The following is an 18,870-nucleotide window of genomic DNA, read 5'->3' on the forward strand; positions in this document are numbered from 1 at the left end:
TATGATGCCAGAATTTTGATGATTAATAATAGAAGAGTGGTTACGTTTTTTCTTTCATGAACTTGGCTTGGTGTGAAAGAAATGGTTCATTTAAAAAACTTTTCATTTAATCCAAGTAGGAGCTGGTCATGGTGGCATACGCCTTTAATCCCAGCACTGGGAAGGCTGAGGTCAGAGGCTCGTCATGAGTTGGAGGCAGCCTGGACTACAGAGTGAGTTCCAGGCCAGGCTGAGCTAGAATAAGATCCTGGCTGAAAACAAAACAAAACAAATTATGATCAAACCTTACCTACCAACTGGTGGGACTTTTTTGTTGCTTTTTGAGATAGGATCACAGACTTGTCATCTTTAGGTCTCAGCCTGCCACATGCTGGGATTACAGGCATGTGCCACCACTAGGGGACAGAAACCCCATTTATTCTTATTTATTTATTTATTTGAGAGCGACAGACACAGAAAGACAGATAGAGGGAGAGAGAGAGAATGGGCGCACCAGGGCTTCCAGCCTCTGCAAACGAACTCCAGACGCGTGCGCCCCCTTGTGCATCTGGCTAACGTGGGACCTGGGGAACCGAGCCTCGAACAGGAGTCCTTAGGCTTCACAGGCAAGCGCTTAACCGCTAAGCCGTCTCTCCAGCCCCCCATTTATTCTTGTGGAGGCCTGTGGTGGTTTGCTTCAGGTGTCCCCCATGAACTTAGGTGTTCTGAATGCTAGGTTCCCAGCTGATGGTGATTTGGGAATTAATGCCTCCTGGAGGCAGTGTATTGTTAGGGGTGGGCTTATGGGTATTATAGCCAGTGTCCCATGCCAGTGTTTGGCACACTGTTCCTGTTGTCCACCTTATGTTGGCCACGGGGTGATGTCCACCCTCTGCTCATGCTGTCGTTTTCCCTGCCACCATGGAGCTTCCCCCTCAAGACTGTAAGCTAAAATAAACCTCTTTTTCCCACAAGCTGCTCTTGGTTGGGTGATTCCTACCAGCAGTGCAAACTAGGGCTGCAACAAGGCCCCTGCCTCTACCCCAGGGTCACATGAAGATCCTGGAGGTCTTGTGCGGAATGACAGTTGAGAGGCTCCCTGGGCTGCTCTGGCCTCCGCTGATGGGACCTCGACAGTCTGCAGGCTCCTGAAACTGGATCCAGCTCCCTGAGGTGCCCCAAGCAGTCATGAGGTTGAGGCCTGTTGACGCTTCTGCAGGGGGCAGGATTCGAGAAGCAAAACCCTATCAGCACTTCCTGGTCCTGAGGAATCTCTTCCTGGGCTCACGTTCCATTAATTCCATTCCCGGACCCAAAGGTTCTTATTCCCTCTTCCCTTCAGGACAACCTAGCAGGATTTCTTCAGTGATCTTTGAAGCTTTTTAGCCCCTGTAACCCAGGTGGCCCTAAAAGGAGGAGATTAAAAGGCAAGCACCGGGCTGGAGAGATGGCTTAGCGGTTAAGCGCTTGCCTGTGAAGCCTAAGGACCCCAGTTCGAGGCTTGGTTCCCCAGGTCCCACGTTAGCCAGATGCACAAGGGGGCGCACACGTCTGGAGTTCGTTTGCAGAGGCTGGAAGCCCTGGCGCGCCCATTCTCTCTCTCCCTCTATCTGTCTTTCTCTCTGTGTCTGTCACTCTGAAATAAATAAATAAAAATTAAAAAAAAAAAAAAGGCAAGCACCTTCTTGGGATGAGGGAGGGAATATATATTTCAATACATACCCCTTCCAAAGAGTAAAATGTTAGGGTCTATGAATGATTTTCTTTTGTTAATTTTTCCAATATAGATTCATCAGGGTTATCCTCATAGTCATGGTATGCAAATATCCATTCCTATTAAAAGCTAGTCAGGTTGGCAGGAAAGAGAAGCAGCAGTGTTCTGAAATTACACTTACCTGGCCTTCCAGTATGGGCATCTGTCCTGGTGGTAAACACGTTTGTTATGTGTGAGGCCAAAGGGCTGGTGGCTGCTGACTGCTGGGATGGGATCCAGAACTTGGGTGCCTGGAGGACTGCAGTGAGATCTATCTTCTGAGTTTTAGGCCAGCCCTGGCCACCAGCTGGCTAGGAGCTAACTTTCCACTCCTCAGCTGGGAGGGACGATGAGCCCTGTAACTCCCTCACAGTCTGGGATCAGGACTGAGTGAAGTGATGGGAGTGAGATGCTGCCAGTGTCTGGCTTCCAGCAGCATGCCATATTTGATCTCCACAACATTTTCAAGTTTGAATTGACAGTGTTCAAAAATTTAGAAATTAGTTGGGTGTGCTAGTGAACACCTTTAATCCCAGCACTTGGGAGGCAGAAGCAGGATTGCCGTGAGTTCGAGGTCACCCCGAGATTACAGTGTAGTCTCTGCTTACAGTCCAAGCTGCCCAGGAACTCATGATCCTCCTGTTTCAGCCTCAGTGCTAGGTTTACAGTAGTGGAGTCTATTCTTTTGTTGAATGTAAGATCTATTAAAAATGCCTTTTTGGTGCGTGCCTTTAATCTCAGCACTCGGGAGGCAGAGGTAGGAGTATCACCAGGAGTTCGAGGCCACCCTGAACCTCCACAGTGAATTCCAGATCAGCCTGGGCTAGAGTGAGACCCTACCTTGAAAAAAAAAATGCTGTTTCAAGCTGGGTGTGATAGTGCACGCCTTTAATCCCAGCACTTGGGAGGCAGAGGTAGAGGATCACCGATAGTTCAAAGTCACCCTTAGTTAGACTACATAGTGAATTCCAGGTCAGCCTGAGCTAGAGTGAGACCCTATCTTGAAACTCCACCCCCCCAACAAAAACACCTTTTCAGGCTGGAGAGATGGTTCAGTGGTTAAGGTGCTTGTCTACAAAGCCCAATGACCTGTGTTCGATTCCCCAGTACCCACATAAAACCAGATGTACAAAGTGGTGCTTGCATCTGGAGTTTATCTGTGTAGGCTTGAGGCTCTGGCATGCCCATTCACTGTCTCTCTCTCACATGAGTGCTCTCTTTGCAAATAAATAAAAATATTTTGAAAAATGCCTTTTGGAGGCTAAAGAGATGGTTTAACAGTTAAGCCATGTGTCTGTGAAGCCTAAGAATGCTTGTTCAAATCTCCAGATCCCATCTAGCCAACATACAAAAGTGACGCAAGTGTGCAACATTCTCACATGTGCACAAGGGGGCGCACACATGTGGAGTTTGTTCATAGCAGTTGAAAGGCCCTGGCGTGCCCATTCTCATTCTCTCTCTGCCTCCTTCTCTCTCTCTCTCTCTCTCTTTCTCTGTCTCGGTTAATAGTTAAGGCTTTTGCCTGCAAAGCCAAAGGACCTTGGTTCGATTCCCCAGGACCCATGTAAGCCAGATACACAAGGTGGCACATGCATCTGCAGTTCATTTGCAGTGGCTGGAGGCCCTGGTATGCCCATTCTTTCTCACTCTCTGTCTCTGCACCTGTGTCTTTCTCGTCTCAAATAAATAAATATTTGAAAAAACCTTTATAAAAAGTTTTTGAGAAAGAGAACATGGGGATAAATAAATATGGACGTGCCAGGGCCTCTTGCAGCAACAAATGAACACTAAAGACATGTGCTACTTTGTGAATCTGGCATTATGTGGGTACTAGGGAATTGGACTTAGGCTGGAAGGTTTTCAAGCAAGCACCCTTAAGCACTGAACCATCTTCCCAGACCCTCTAAGCATTTCTTTTAAAATATTTTTATTTTATTTATTTGCAAGAAGAGACAGAGAGAGAGAATGGGTGCACCGTGGCCTCCAACCACTGCAAACGAACTCCAGATGCATGCACCACTTCATGCAGCTGGGTTTGTATGAGTACTTGGGTCACTAGGCTTTGCATGTAAGTGTCTTAACTGCTGAGCCATCTCTCCAGCCCCATTTTTTCCAATATTTTTATTTATTTATTTATTTGAGAGAGAAGGGGAGAGAGAGAGAGAGGGAGAGAGAGAGGACATGAATGGGCATGCCAGGGCCTCCAGCCACTGCAAATGAACTCCAGACGCATGTACCACCTTGTGCGTCTGGCTTACATGGGTCCTGGGGAATCGAACCTGGGTCCTTTGGCTTTGCAAGCAACAAGTGCATTAACCACTAAGCCATCTCTGCAGCCCTCCAGCCCTATTTTTAAAGTAAATGAGATGATAGTTGGCTTATCCATGTATTTTCATGTTTTGTCCAGGATTATTTTTCTCATGCAATTTGAAACCCCTTGATGTACATGGTGAGATGACTGCACCATTGAATAGAAGCATCGTGATGGTCCTCGGCTTTCCAGTTCTGGGTGTTCAGGAAGGTTCTGATTAATGGAAGACTTTAGACAGTAGTCTGTCTAGTTCAGATCTCTTTGTATTCCATCCTGAAGGGGCATCACTGGGATCCAAGGTGTAAGCATCCTTAAGTCTTTTGATAGATAGCTCCAAATTCTCTTCCAGAAAAGTGACAGTAATGACCAGTATTAGTGTGTATACCTTGGTATTAACATGACTTATACAGTTTTGGTATTGCAGTACAATTTGTATTAAAGTACAATAGCATTAAATTCATTTGCATGTCTTTAGTTTCTAGTGAGATGAAACCCACATCAAAATGTACTCACGTGAAACATCCAAAAGGTACAAAGGGGTTTGTAAATGGGAAGACATTCTTTTATTTTATTGTATTTATTTGCAAGGGGGAGAGAGAGAGAGGGAATGAATATGAATTAGAATGGGCACACCAGGACCTCTAGCCACTGTGAATGAACTCCAGATAAATGTGCCACTTTGTATATCTGGCTTTATGTGGGTACTGGGGAATCAAACCTGGGTCCTTAGGCTTTGCAGGCAAGCACATTAACCCTTAAGCCATCTCTTTAGCCCTAAAGACATTCTTTCTCACCTTGTGCATCAAATACTCCATTACCTTTTCCAGAAGCCTACATCAAGCTAAATACATTTAGATGGTGTATTATTTGATAAAAGCCTTTATAAGTGTATTAGCATTTATATTCTGTTTCGGTGTGCTGTTTATATTCTTACGTTGAATGTTATATATGAGTGTTACTATACTGAAATACATGAGGCTGGCAGGTGTATACAGAAAAGAGATGTATTGAGCTCAGAATTGTGGAGAGTTAAGAATCTGCATCAGATGATGGACTTTCTGTGGGCAGAGTGCTGAGGCAGTACAAGGATCATGTGGAGAGAGACAAGGACCATTGAAGCTGCCACACCAGAAGGTTCTAAGAATGCCTTCATGCCCAGAAATCCCTCTCTCTCAAGCCAGGACCACAGCCTGAAAGCCTACCAGAGGCTGTCCAGGACTGGGGGCTGGGGGGGCCGTAGACTCCTTGTCAAGCAGTGCCTGAGATCAGCACTGCATGAGTACCTGGCAGGGCAGTGCCCCCCCCCCCCCAGCTCTTGGCTTGTCCTGTCCCCTGGCCCTGGACTCCCTGGAGACCCTCTTAGTTCACAGGTGGCCATTTTCAAGGAACAGGTGCAAGGAGATTGTCAGTCTTTGAGGGCGACAGTGTTGCCAGAGGAGGTTTGAGTGACCTGTCAGTGGGGTAGATCTTTTAGAGATGGGGGAAGGCCCCTGTGACGCCTTAAGTCATGACTGTTCCTGCCTGGTGTCCCTTAGCAGCACTGCTGGGTTATGTAGTGTAAGCCTTGTCTCTTGGGTTGGTAGTTGGGCTGGGAACAGCTCTGTCCCCAGCCACTTTACCTGCCCTGGAGAGTTGGACTCAGGAAGAAGCCTGGCATGTGCCCAGCGGGGCCTCCTCCACCTGCTGCTTCTTGCAGTTTTTCTGGGATAGATAGAGTGTTCAGGACAGCTATGCAGGGAAGGGATAAAGACCAGCTTGACTGCTGCTGGCTGCCTGTCTTCCTCAGACCAGAGGGAGGCAGGAGTGACCATGACCTGTCCTCCTCAGACCAGAGGGAGGCAGGAGTGACCAATCATGGCCTGTCCTTACTCTTTTTTTTTTTTCTTTAAGGTAGGGTCTTACTCTGGCCCAGGCTGACCTGGAATTCACTATGTCATCTCAGGGTGGTCTCGAACTCACAGTGATCCTCCTACTTCTGCCTCCCCAGTGCTGGGATTAAAGGCGTGCACCACCATGCCCGGCTGCCCTTCTTATTTTGATGGATGTAGGAGCTACAGTGGTCTGACTGTCCTCAAGCCTGATGGATGTGGGAGTGTCAGTGGCTTCCGTTGCCGTCTAAAGAGCCCACACAGAACTGAAGTGAGAGCCCATGGATAGGGCTCACGAGGGTGGGATTCGGTTCCCTTTTGTTCTGAGGCTCCTGGCCAGCCTTTCGATGGCTTGGGCTGCATGCCGTTTTCTGTTAGACTGAGCCCTCCCGTGAGAGGCCTGGGCTCTGCTGTCCAGGGTGTGGTGCCCAGTGCCCTGCTCCCATAGGTAGAGCCTGTTTTGGCCCAGCTTCTGCCTAGTGATTCTAGCATCTGAATGGGCCCTCACTGTCATGTGACCCCTTTCACTGCTGAGCCATCCCAACACTTAAAAAAAAAAAACAAAACAAAAAAAAAACTTTTCTTTTTGCAAGCAGACAGAGAAGGGGCAGGGAAGGGAGGCAGAAAGACAAAGAGAAGGCATGGATGCACCAGGGCCCCTCACCACTGCAGACAAACTCCAGCTGCATGTACTAGTTGGTGTATCTGGTTTTACATGGGTAGTGGGGAATTGAACCTGGACTGTCTGGCCTTGCAGGCAAGCGCCTTTAACCACTGAGCAGTCTTCTCTGCTCTTGCAGTCAGGTTTGTATTGCTGGCAGAAAACACCTGACCAAGACCAGCTCGTGGGTGAAAGGGTTTATTTTGGATTACAGACTGGAGGGGAAGCTCCATGATGGCAGAGGGAAACAGCATGAGTAGAGGGTGGACATCACCTCCTGGCCAACGTCAGATGGACAGCAGGAAAAGGACAGTGTGCCAAACACTGGCAAGAGAAAGCTGGCTATAACATCCATCAGCCCACCCCCAATAATACACTGCCTCTGGGAGGTTTCAGTTCCCAAATTGCCACCATCTGAGGACCTAGAATTCAGAACACATAAGTTTATGGGGGTCACCTGAATCAAACCACCACACCAGCCTTCCCTAAGCTTTTTGAGTCACTTGAGATGTTCTTTCCTGAGTGCTGCCTGCTGGTGTGACAACCTTAATACCAATAAAAGGTTTCTCCCACCTGGTCATTTTTCGCTTAGTTTGTGGTCTTTATCCTGGGTAGAGCAGGCTGAGGCGGTGATATGAAGAGATGGCAGCCTTTGTAGGAGTGGATGTGGCTATGGTGGCTGGCAGTAGCAGCAGCAACAGCAATAGCAGCAAGAATGTAGCTGAAGGCATCCAGAGAGTGACCAGGCCGTTTCCGCAGGGAGCAGAGGTGGCTGAGATAGGTGGGGATGGTGGAAGTGTCAAGAAGGTGAGAGAAGATGGAGAGCCAAGGCTGGAAGACAGAAGACTACTAAGACCCAACGATGAGAGATGAACGGTTAAGGCTTTTGCCAGCAAAGCCAAAGGATCCCAGTTCAAGTCCCCAGGACCCACGTAAGCCAGCTGCACAAGGTGGTACATGCATCTGGAGTTTGTTTGCAGTGGCTAGAGGCTCTGACATGCCCATTCTTTCTCTCTCTCTCTCAAATAAATAAATAAATAAATAAATATTTTCAAAAAAGATGAGAGACTTGGGGTTCTGTTATTGAAAGAGACCATCTAGACCTGGAAGGCCAAAGGTCCCCCCACAAAGCTTGAGAGCCAGACTGCTGAGGGCCAAGTGGCCCTGCGTCCACGGATCAGGAGCTCTTGTGCCTGGACACCGGCAGTCAAGGACCAAAGCATTAAAATCTCCAACAGAAGCACCTAGTGCCCCAAGCTCCTACTTCTCAGGGCCTATGGCTCTGAGTCCCCAAGTCTGTCAGCTCATACCCACAAGCCTGTGGCCCTCAAAGGCCCCGGGCTGCCAACACTGAAAAGCTACTCTTCGTCTGCTGGTGATTTCTATCAGGTAGAGCAAAGGACCGCCGCCAGATGATGGGTAACCAGAGCAGATGGCTCGGCTCTGTGATACTTTCTCTCAAGGGTTCTGGAGACATCTGAGACAGTCCCCTCGCTTGAAATATGGAACAGAGGTCACAGGGTTGGGGAGGCTTGACAGAGGGCATCAGCTAATTAGAGGGGATGTGGGTGGATCCGCTCCAGCTATCATCCCTGTTCCCTGATCAACAGGTTTATTTTAAAAATTCCACATTTTATCCTGCTTCCTTCTTAAAAATTCTTTTAACTGACAACTTCCATAATTATAGACAATAAACTGTGGTAATGCCCTCTCTTCCTCTACCTTCCCCTTCACAAATTCACTCTCCATCATATCCCTTCCTCCTCTCAATTAGTCTCTCTTTCATTTTGATGTCATGATCTTTTCTTCCTGTTATGATGGCCTTGTGTAGGTAGTGTCAGGCACTGTGAGGTCATGGATATCCAGGCCAGTTTATGTCTGGGGGAGCACGTTGTAAGGAGTCCTACCCGTCCTTTGGCTCTTACATGCTTTCTGCCACCTCTTCTGCAATGGACCCTGAGCCTTGGAGGGTGTGATAGAGATGTTTCTCTTGCCTCCTTCTTATCTCTAAATTCTTTTTCAAAAAGTATTATTTATTTACTTGCAAAGAGAGAGAGATAGAGACAGAGATTGCTGCAGATGAACTTCATACATAGGCACTGTTTTGTGCATTTAGCTTTACGTGGGTACTGGGGAACTGAACCTTGGTCAGCAGACTCTGTAAGCAAGTACCTTTAACCACTGAGCCATCTCTCCAGCCTCTGAATTCTCTTTTTCCCCTCCTTTTTTTCTGTCCTTTGACATTCAAGTGTAAGCTTTCTTTTGACCTGGAGTGGTCTCTCATAGCATGTTTATATTTAATGGCCAGCCAGCCACTGAAAGTGTCCTTGGAAGCTCTGTGCATTGGTATATTACAGTGGTTCCCAATTGGGGCTGTTTCGCCCCCATGGGATACATGACAAAGTGTGGAGAGATTTTGATCCTCGTGACAGGAAGGTTGGGGGTGAAGTGTAGCTGTCATCTTAGCAGCACAGACTAGGGGTGTTGCTTAGCAGCCTACATGGCACGGGATGGTCCCTCAGCAAAGAGCTCCCCAGCTCCATGTGTCCACAGTATGGCTGGAGAGAATGTCCCGGTGGGGGGGTTAGGTGGGGGCCAGCCCTTGTCTTCTTAGCCATTTCCTTTGAGCTGCTCAGACTCTTTCCCGAGAAGCACATCCCTCAGTTGACCAAAGGATCTGGATGGGCAGCCGTGCTTGGAAGCCAGAGGCTGTCCGTCAACACCCAAGGACACCCAGCTGCCTTCAAAGCGCAGAACAGTGAGAACACCTCCCTGGGTCGTTTCCCAAGGGAGCAAACCTGCTGCTGTCTGTGGGGCACGTGGACTGGCCAGACTGCCCCGACTTGGAAGAGAGTGTGGGGTCCTTGTGGCTTTACATGCACATACTTGTAGGGAGAGGGTCATCTGACTGCTGCTTATACAAACAACCCAGTCCTCCCACTTTGGGCACGGTTTCAGAACCTTCTGTAATTGTATCCTGGGACTAGATGTGTTTCTTGTAGGTAGTCAGAATTCTCTGGCTTAAGTCAGTTACTCATCAGCTTGTCGTCTTCTCTAAGGCTGGGAAGACGCTTTAGCTGGTCAAGTGCTGGCTGCGCAAGCATGAGGACCCGCGTTTGGGTCCCCAGAACCCATGTAAAATATCCAGAGTATCGGCGCACACGTGTCATCCCAGTGTAACCCCAGGAGGATCCCTGGCACTTGCTGGCTACCTTGTATCTACAAATTAATGAACCTTAGATCTAATGAGAGACCCTGTCTCAGAAAATAAGGTGGAGAGCAACTGAAGGTGCACCAGGCATCCACCTGTGACCTCCACACGAATGCGTGCGCACATGCACCAGCACCACCGGGTGTACGAACAGGCATATTGTGAACACGCACATGCCCGCACACCATGCATCCAAAAATAAAAATAATAAGTAGATCAACAACGTGTTGATGCTAGTCCCGTCTATCACTTCCTCTCCATGCCATTGTCCTTATTTCATGCTCTGCTGACATTTCCATTACATGTAGGGAGGAGTGAATATCAACATGTTAAGGCCATCATCTTAGACCAGGAGTGGAATCCTCATGTGTTGGATTTCAATTTTTTTATTTTTTTTGTTCATTTTTACTTATTTGAGAGTGACAGAGAGGAAGAGGCAGAGAGAGAGAGAGAGAGAGAGAGGGAGGGAGGGAGGGAGAGAATGGGCGCGCCAGGGCTTCCAGCCACTGCAAACGAGCTCCAGGCGTGTGCGCCCCCTTGTGCATCTGGCTAACGTGGGTCCTGGAGAATCGAGCCTCAAACCGGAGTCCTTAGGCTTCAAAGGCAAGGGCTTAACCATTAAGCCATCTCTCCAGTCCTGGATTTCAATCTTTGAAGCGTGTCTGGCCTCCAAGGACGACATGGTGCGCATGACTAGAACTTGTTTGGTTTAACTGAGGCATCATATATGAGGTAGAGGAACCCTATGTCCTTAATCCCGCTAAGCCTCAGGTTTCCTTGCGTGTAAAGGGTATGCGCTCACCCTTGCGAGACAGATGAAGTGAGTGATGGATTCAGGAGATTAAAGATGCCACGGAGGGCTGTGGCTTCTCATGTCATCCTTGTGGTTGGAGTCAACACCATTGTTTCCTTTCAGTGCACAGTGAAGTCAGTGGATGGACACAATAACCAAATCGTAGCTCTGGTAAACAGGCTTAACCCACCAAATGAGCATGTGTACCGATTGCCTCGTTCTCTTGCCAGAGGCCTCCAGTTTGGTTGGCAGAGTGGCGACCCGCTGGCCAATTGGACGGGGCTCTTTAATGCCACCGACGACTCGGCAGTGCAGAGCTACAGTGACTCCAGCTCCAGGTACAAACCCCAGTGAGTGGCTGGGAAGGTGGGGGAGCCCAACCTGAGGGGACCCTGCAGTCCCTGTCGCATTGCCCAACCCCAGAGCTGCCTGAGGGGAGGAGTGCCTTGGTCCCGTGGCTCGTAGCTCACTGTGTTTTGGAAGACTGCCTGTCTCCTTTCTCTCAGGGGATGAGTGGGTGTGAGGGATGAGGAATAGAACCCAGCCCCCAAAACGTAGGGACTCACCAGCTCCTTCTGGGAAAGGTAGGACGTGGGCTGTGGGGCCCAAGCCTCCACTTGAAGGTGGGCTTGAAAGCTGTGTCGCCACAGCAGGGATCTCAGACTTGAGCTGCCAGGTGTGGGAGTGGGGAGGAGGACTTGGGGTGGCATCAGGGTATGGGTATTGGGCAGGAGTTCTCTGCTTCTCTGAAAGCCACTGCTTGGTCATAGAGAATGCCCTTGGCCAGGACAGAACCGGTCCCATCAAGATGGCATTGAAATGTGACATGTGTACCACGACTTGTTTATTTCCTCTTCATTTATTGCAGTGCTTGAAGCTAAAGTCAGTATGTGAGGTTATTCTATGTGGCTCAGGAGCAGGACTTCAGCCATGTTTGTTGAATGAGTGAAAGTAGAATATTTTTAGGTGGGACCTATTACAGGGAGGAATTGTGGGGAATCTTTGTGGACAAGGCAAGGTGCGCTCTCTAATCAGAGCTGGCTGTGGCTGGAATCTGCTGGCTAATGGTTTCCAGGGGATAATTAAGCTATTTGGTTTTTGATTTTTGTATTTTTTTTCTTTTTATTCTTTAGTTGGCATAAAGAGATTTATTTTTTGGATTTTTCTTTTTCGAGGTAGGTCAGTCTGGGCTAGAGTGAGACCCTACCTCGAAAAAAAAAAAAGAATGGATGTGCCAGGGCCTGTAGCCATTGCAAATGAACTTGATGCATGCACTATCTTGTGCATCTAGCTTATGTGGGTACTGAGGAATTGGACCTGGGTCCTTACACTTCCTAGGCAAGTTCCTTAACTGTGAAGCCATTTCTCTAGCCTATGCATTTGTTTGTTTGTTTGTTTTCATTTTTCAAGGTAGGGTTTCACTCTAGCCCAGGCTGACATAGAATTTAATATGTAGTCTCAGGGTGGCTTTAAACTCACAGCAGTCCTCCTTCCCCTGCCTCCCGAGGGCTGGGATTAAAGGTGTGCACCACCATGTCTAGCTGTATTTTTCTTTTCTTTTCTTTTCTTTTTTTTTTGAAGCAGGGTCTCTAGCCCAAACTGACCTGGAACTCAACCTGCAGCTCCAGGCTGGCTTTGAACTAAGGTTGATCTTCCCACCTCTGTCTCCTGAGTGTTGGGACTAAAGTTGCACACCCACACTACACCTGGTACATATAGTTATTCTGGAATTTTCAAATACAATTTGTTTTTGTTGAGTCCTCTCCCCATCCCCTATTTTTATCCACTTCCAGCCTTTCCCCTTCTGTTTCCACGTCACACATGTCCTTTCGCCCTTCTCTCACCCTCTTCCAGTTCATCTCTTTATATCTGCTTTTGGTTATAGCCTTACCTTTGTAGGTTTGACCCACCCTGCCCTCCTACATTCCCAGACTTATCACATGCTAAGATTTGCATATTAGAAAGAACATGTGGTTTTTGTCTTTCTGAGTTTGGGTCACTTCACTTAAAATGCTCGTTTGCAGGTCCATCCTTTTTCCTGCAAATTTCATCTTTCATACTGAGTATAATTCCCTTGTGTGTAGTGCACGCTTTTAATCCCAGCCATTGGGAGGCAGAGGTCGGAGGATCACCATGAGTTTGAGGTCACCCTGAGACTACATAGTGGATTCCAGGTCAACCTGGGTAGAATGAAACTCTACTTTTAAAAAAAAAACATCCATTGTGTATATGTACCACGTTTTCATTATCCGCTCACCTACTGATAGGGACATAGGCTGCCTCTAGTGCTTAACTGCTATAAATAGACCCACCATTCATGACCAGTATCTGTGCAGTAGAGTGTGGCGTCCTTAGGGTATGTGCCAGGAGTGGGATCGCTGGGAGGTCTGTTTCTAAGTCGTTGAGATGCTTCCACATTGCTGTACTAGTGGCTGTTACTAGGTAGTACACTCACCAACAGTGGATGCGGGTTGCTCCTTGCCAGCATACCCACTGGCATTTTAGGAAGTATCCAAGAATCAACAAATAGGGCTTCATAAACTGTAAAAGTTTCTGCACAGGGAAAAAAAAAAAAAATCAGCGGAGCAAACAGCCTACAGAAAGGAAGAAAATCTTTGCCACCTATACTTCAGACAGAGGGCTAATGACCATAGTTTATAAAGAACTGTAAATATTGAAATAATAAATCTGCCAGTCACCAAATGGGCGAATGAAATGAACAGACAGTTCACAAAGAAGCAATACAAATGGCCACTAAGTACTTTAAAAAGTGTTCAACATCCCTAGCCACCAGGGAAATGCAGATCAAAACAGCTTTGAAGTATCATATTATCCCAGTCAGAATGGCTAGCATCAAGATTTTTGTAATTCTTTATTTTTTAAAGTTTAAAAAAATCATTTACTTGAGAGAGAGATAAAGAGAAAGGGAGAGAGAAAGTGAATGAGAGAGTGACTGTGGGCGTACCAGGGCCTTCTGTTGCTGTAAATGAACTCCAGATGTCTGCACCACTTTGTGCACCTGGCCCTACGTGGGTACTGGGGAATTGAGCCTAGGCTACCAGGCTTTGCAGGCAAGCACCTATAACCACTGAGCAATCTCTAAAGCCCCAGATATTTGTATTTCTAAGTATGAACTAACCCCTAGGAAAGAGGTCTGAGCTTTCTTAACAGCTAATTAAAAAAATTTTTTTTGTTCATTTTCATTTATTTACTTGAGAGCGACAGAGAGAGAAAGAGGCACAGAGAGAGAGAGAGAGAGAGAGGGAGAGAATGGGCGCGCCAGGGCCTCCAGCCACTGCAAATGAACTCCAGACGCGTGCGCCCCCTTGTGCATCTGGCTAACGTGGGACCTGGGGAACCGAGCCTCGAACCGGGGTCCTTAGGCTTCACAGGCAAGTGTTTAACCGCTAAGCCATCTCTCCAGCCCCTTAACAGCTAATTTTGACCTTAAACATGAAATTAGTCAAACAGAAGAGAAGTGATTTTTCACAGGGTCCCTGAGAAGCATACCTGTGTGCTTTTGTGCTCAAAGCTTTAAAAAAGTAAACATGGGTTTGTAATACCAGAAACCAGGTGAGCAGATGTCCGCAGAGTGGCATGGGCTCACTAAAGGTCTCTACTGCCATCGTCTTTTCTTCTCGGCTTTCCCCCCTCCCTGGGATGACCTGTCAGTTGATGAGAGTGGGGTATGAAGTCACCCATTACAATTGTGTTTGGTGTTGTCTATGACCTTAAGTCTAATAGTGTTTGTTTGATGAAGTTAGGGGCCCCATGTTAGGTGCACATATGTTTAGAATTATAGTGTCCTCCTGTTGGATTTTTCCTTTAATCATTATAAAATGACCTTCTTTATTTTTACTAAGTAATATTGGTTTGAAGTCTGTCCTGTCAGATATTAGGATAGCAACACCTGCTTGTTTTCTAGACCCATTTGCTTGAAATACCATTTTCTATCCTTTCACCCTAAAATAGTGACTGTCTTTTATGGCAGTTCAGCAGCTCCTTGCAGCAGATTTTCAGGCCCCAGGAAGGACCTAACAGCAACATATGTAATATATGTCATCCCAATTAACATCTCCATCTAGGACATAGAATGCTTTTTGTGGTATTATTCACCTACTGAATAATTCAGTGCCAGCCACATTTTCATATCTATAGTTCTGTGGTATGTGCAAGTATGGTACAACCTGTTATCATTTAGTATTAACAGGGTTGGAAAGGAAGTCAGGAGGTACCAAATATAACTGAAGGACAAAGAGGGGCAGACCATCAAATGATTCACGCGCCCTGTGTGCATGAAGGAGCACAAGAAGGAACCAGTCCGAACAGCCAGACTGGAAAACTCCACACAGAACCACCAAGGAAACCCTAGCTGACAGTGTCCGTCAAGGCTGTGGTCCAATCTAGCTGGACACACACTGGGTGAGTCAGGTGGAACTGGAAAGAGTGTGAGACATGTAGTTTGGAGAAGTTCAAGCCCAGTCCTACAAAGTTCATCCAGTATGCATCCTCGGGGGACTGCGAGGTCAGGACAAAATGGAGTCACCGAGGACAGCAACAGAGACACAAGGAAGTGGGTCATCTACATTCCTCAAGGAACCACCCAGCTATCATCCCTTCCTTGTCTGACACACAGGAATAACTTTTTGTTGTTGTTGTTTTGAGGTGGGGTCTCACTCTAGCCCAGGCTGATCTAGAACTCAATCTGTAGCCCTGGCTGGCCTTGAACTCATGGCAATCCTCCCACCTCAGCCTTCCCAATGCTAGTATTATACATGTGAGCCACTCTGCTCAGCAGTTTTTAGAACCAGTAATGTTAAGTGGGTGAGTGTTTTCAACAAGGAGTTGGGTCTTTGAAGAGAGTTCTTTATTTTAATTTTAATTTTTTTCTTTCAAATTTATTTTATTAACAACTTCCATGATTATAAAAAATATTCCATGGTAATGCCCTCCTTCTCTCTACCCTCCCCTCTCAATTAGTCTCTCTTTTATTTTGATGTCATGATCTTTTTTTCCCCTATTATGATGGTCTTGTGTAGGTAGTGTCAGGCACTATGAGATCATGGATATCCAGGCCATTTTGTGTCTGGAGGGAGCACACTGCAAGGAGTCCTTCCCTTCCTTTGGCTCTTACATTCTTTCTGCCACCTCTTCCACATTAGACCCTGAGCCTTGGAAGGTGTGATAGAGATATTGCAGTACTGAGAACTCCTGTAACTTCTTTTCAGTACCATGATACCTTCTGAGTCGTCCCAAGGTCACTGCCATCTGAAAAGAGAAGATTCTCTACCAAAAGTGGGAGTTGCATTAACATAAGGGTATGAACATTAAGGGAAGTGCTTACTGGGCAGTTTGATAAGCATAGAACATACATTTATCCAGACATCAGCTGACATTACACCCTTAGGGCTCATGACTATCCCTGCTTTAAGTTTTCAGTATCAGGATGTATTCCCTCCCATGGAGCAGACCTCCAGTCCAATTAGAGGGCAGTTGGTTTCCACCATGACAGAGGTGCCACTATTGCACCCATTGGCTCATTTGGCCTGGGTGGCTAAATATAAGGCTTGCAGTGTCCACTGTGGAGTATCTTCACTGGTGATTTCTCTCTCTCCCATGGAACTGCATGCAGAATGGCTTCTTCCAGCTTTCTGTGAGCTGCTCTACATGGAGGAGGTTATCAGCTCAGTTCTAGCAGGATTTCTCAGTGGCCTTGCAGCCCAAGTATGTAGAGTCTTCAGCAATAGAGTCTTACCATCTACTCCTGGTGGGAAACCAAGGCCCTTGGCAATGGCCTATAATGTTTTGGGGGCATCAGGGCCTCCCTGGCCAACAACTCACTGGAAGGTATCCCATCCCTGGCACTGAAAAATTTCTAGCAACAATCTACAGCTCCTGAGTGTTCCATTGTCCAAAAAAGTAGGGTTCCATATGATTGATTTATATCCTCTTAGATTTTTATTATCCTCCCTCCACCTTTCCTTTACTCAGTCTCTTCCCTTGACCTCACTTTGGGCCTTTCACCCCCCTTAATCTATTCTTCGACTTACATATATACAATACCATCCTATTATGTATCCCCTCCCTTCCTTTCTCTTCCCTTTATATCTCTTTTCTAGCGTACTGACCTTTGCTATTGAGTTTTCTTCCTACTCACACAGAAGTTCAATTATCTGTAGCTAAGATCCACATATGAGAGAGAACATAACGATGCTTGGCTTTTTTGGCCTGGGTTACCTCACTTAATATAATCTTTCTAGACCCATCCATTTTCCTGCAAATTTCATAACTTCATTTTTCTTTAGCACTGACTAGAACTCCATTGTATAAATGTGCCACATCTTCATTATCCACTCATCAGTTGAGAGACATCTAGGCTGGTTCCTAGATGTCTATTGTGAATTGAGCAGCAGTAAACATGGTTGAGCAAGTATCTCTAAGGTAATGAAATGAGTCCTTAGGATATATGCCTAGGAGTGGTATAGCTGGGTCATATGGTAGATTTATTTTTAGCTGTCTTAGGAATCTCCACACTGATTTCCACAATGGCTGGACCAGATTGCATTCCTACTGACAGGGTAGAAGGGTTCCTCTTTTTCCACATCCTCACCAGCATTTATGGTCATTTGTTTTCATGATGGTAGCCAATCTGACAGGAGTGAGATGGAATCTCACTCCTGTAGTTGTAATCTGTATTTCCCTGATGACTAGGGATGTAGAACATTTTTTTAGATGCTTATATGCCATCCGTATTTCTTCTTTTGAGAATTCTCTATTTAGTTCCATAGCCCATTTAAAAAATTTTTTTGTTTTATGTTTATTTATTTGAAAGTGACAGACAAAGAAAGAGGCAGAGAGAGAGAGAATGAGAGAGAGAATGGGCTCTCCAGGGCCTCCAGCCACTGCAAACGAGTTCCAGACGTGTGTGCCCCCTTGTGCATCTGGCTAACGTGGCTGGGGAATCGACCCTTGAACTGGGGTCCTTAGGCTTCACAGGCAAGCGCTTAACTGCTAAGCAATCTCTCCAGCCCTCCATAGCCCATTTTAAATTGGATTGTTTGATTTCTTATTATTTAATTTTTTGAGTTATTTGTATATCCTAGATATTAATCCTTTATCAGATGTATAACTGGCAAAGAATTTTTCCCATTCTGTAGGTCGCCTCTTTGCCTTATTCACAGTGTCCTTTGCCATACAAAATCCTAGTAATTTCATGAGGTCCCGGTGGTTAATCTGTGGTTTTATTGCCTGAGCAATTGGGGTATGTTCATGAAGTCTTTGCCAAGACCAGTTTGTTGAAGGGTTTCCTCTACTTTTTCATCTAGCAGTTTCAGAGTTTTAAGTCTCGTGTTAAGGTCTTTAATCCATTTGGACTTTATTATTATTATTATTATTATTATTATTATTATTATTATTATTTTGTTTTTCTTTTCAAGGTAGGGTCTCACTCTAGCTCAGGCTGACCTGGAATTCACTGTGTAGACTCAGGGTGGCCTCAAACCCACAGCAATCCTCTTACCTCTGCCTCCTGAGTGCTGGGATTAAAGGCGTGTGCCACCATGCTCAGCTGTGGACTTACTTCTTGTGCGTGGAGAGAGAGAAGAATCTATTTTCATCCTTCTAAAGATACATATCCAGTTTTTCCAGCACTATTTGCTGAAGAGGCTATCTTTTCTCCAATGAGTATTTTTGGCATTTTTATTGAATATCAGGTGGCTATAGCTACCCAGACTTACATTTGGGTCCTCTATTCTGTTCCATTGGTCTACATGTCTGCTTTTGTGCCAGTACCACACTGTTTTTGTTACTATGGCTCTGTAGTATAAGTTAAAATCAGGTATGGTGATACCACCAGCCTTATTTTTGTTGCTCAGTATTGTTATAGATATTTGAGATTCTTGTGTGTGTGTGATTCCAAATGAATTTTTGTATTGTTTTTTCTATTTCTGTGAAGAATACCATTGGAATTTTGATGGGGATTGCATTAAATGTATAATTACTTTTGGTGAGATTGCCATTTTTACAATATTGATTCTCCCGATCCAGGAACAAGGGATGTTTTTCCATTCCCTAGTGTCTTCTGCAATTTCTTGCTTGAGTGTTTTAAAGTTTTCATTGTAGAGATCGTTCACTTCCTTGGTTAGGTTTATTCCAAGGTGCGTGCGTGCGTGCGTGCGTGCGTGCGTGCGTGCTTTCTTTCTTTCTTTCTTTCTTTCTTTCTTTCTTTCTTTCTTTCTTTCTTTCTTTCTTTACTTATTTTCTGATGCAATTGTCAATGGGAGTGATTCTCTGAT

General features: G+C 46.1%; 1 protein-coding gene across 3 annotated transcripts in view; it reads left to right on the top strand.

Moving 5' to 3' along the window:
• Positions 1-18,870, top strand: part of St8sia5 (ST8 alpha-N-acetyl-neuraminide alpha-2,8-sialyltransferase 5) — an 85,661-nt gene that overhangs the window by 15,502 nt on the left and 51,289 nt on the right. For 2 of the 3 annotated variants that reach the window (XM_004656808.2, XM_045144231.1), the window contains exon 2: positions 10,807-10,914. The exons of the other annotated variant lie outside the window; for it this stretch is intronic. In XM_004656808.2, coding sequence (XP_004656865.1) covers positions 10,807-10,914 — 108 coding nt within the window. The remainder of the gene's footprint in view (positions 1-10,806; positions 10,915-18,870) is intronic. 3 annotated transcript variants of the gene reach the window in all.

Source organism: Jaculus jaculus, chromosome 2 (genome assembly GCF_020740685.1).
Source record: "Jaculus jaculus isolate mJacJac1 chromosome 2, mJacJac1.mat.Y.cur, whole genome shotgun sequence".
Classification (NCBI taxonomy): domain Eukaryota; kingdom Metazoa; phylum Chordata; class Mammalia; order Rodentia; family Dipodidae; genus Jaculus; species Jaculus jaculus.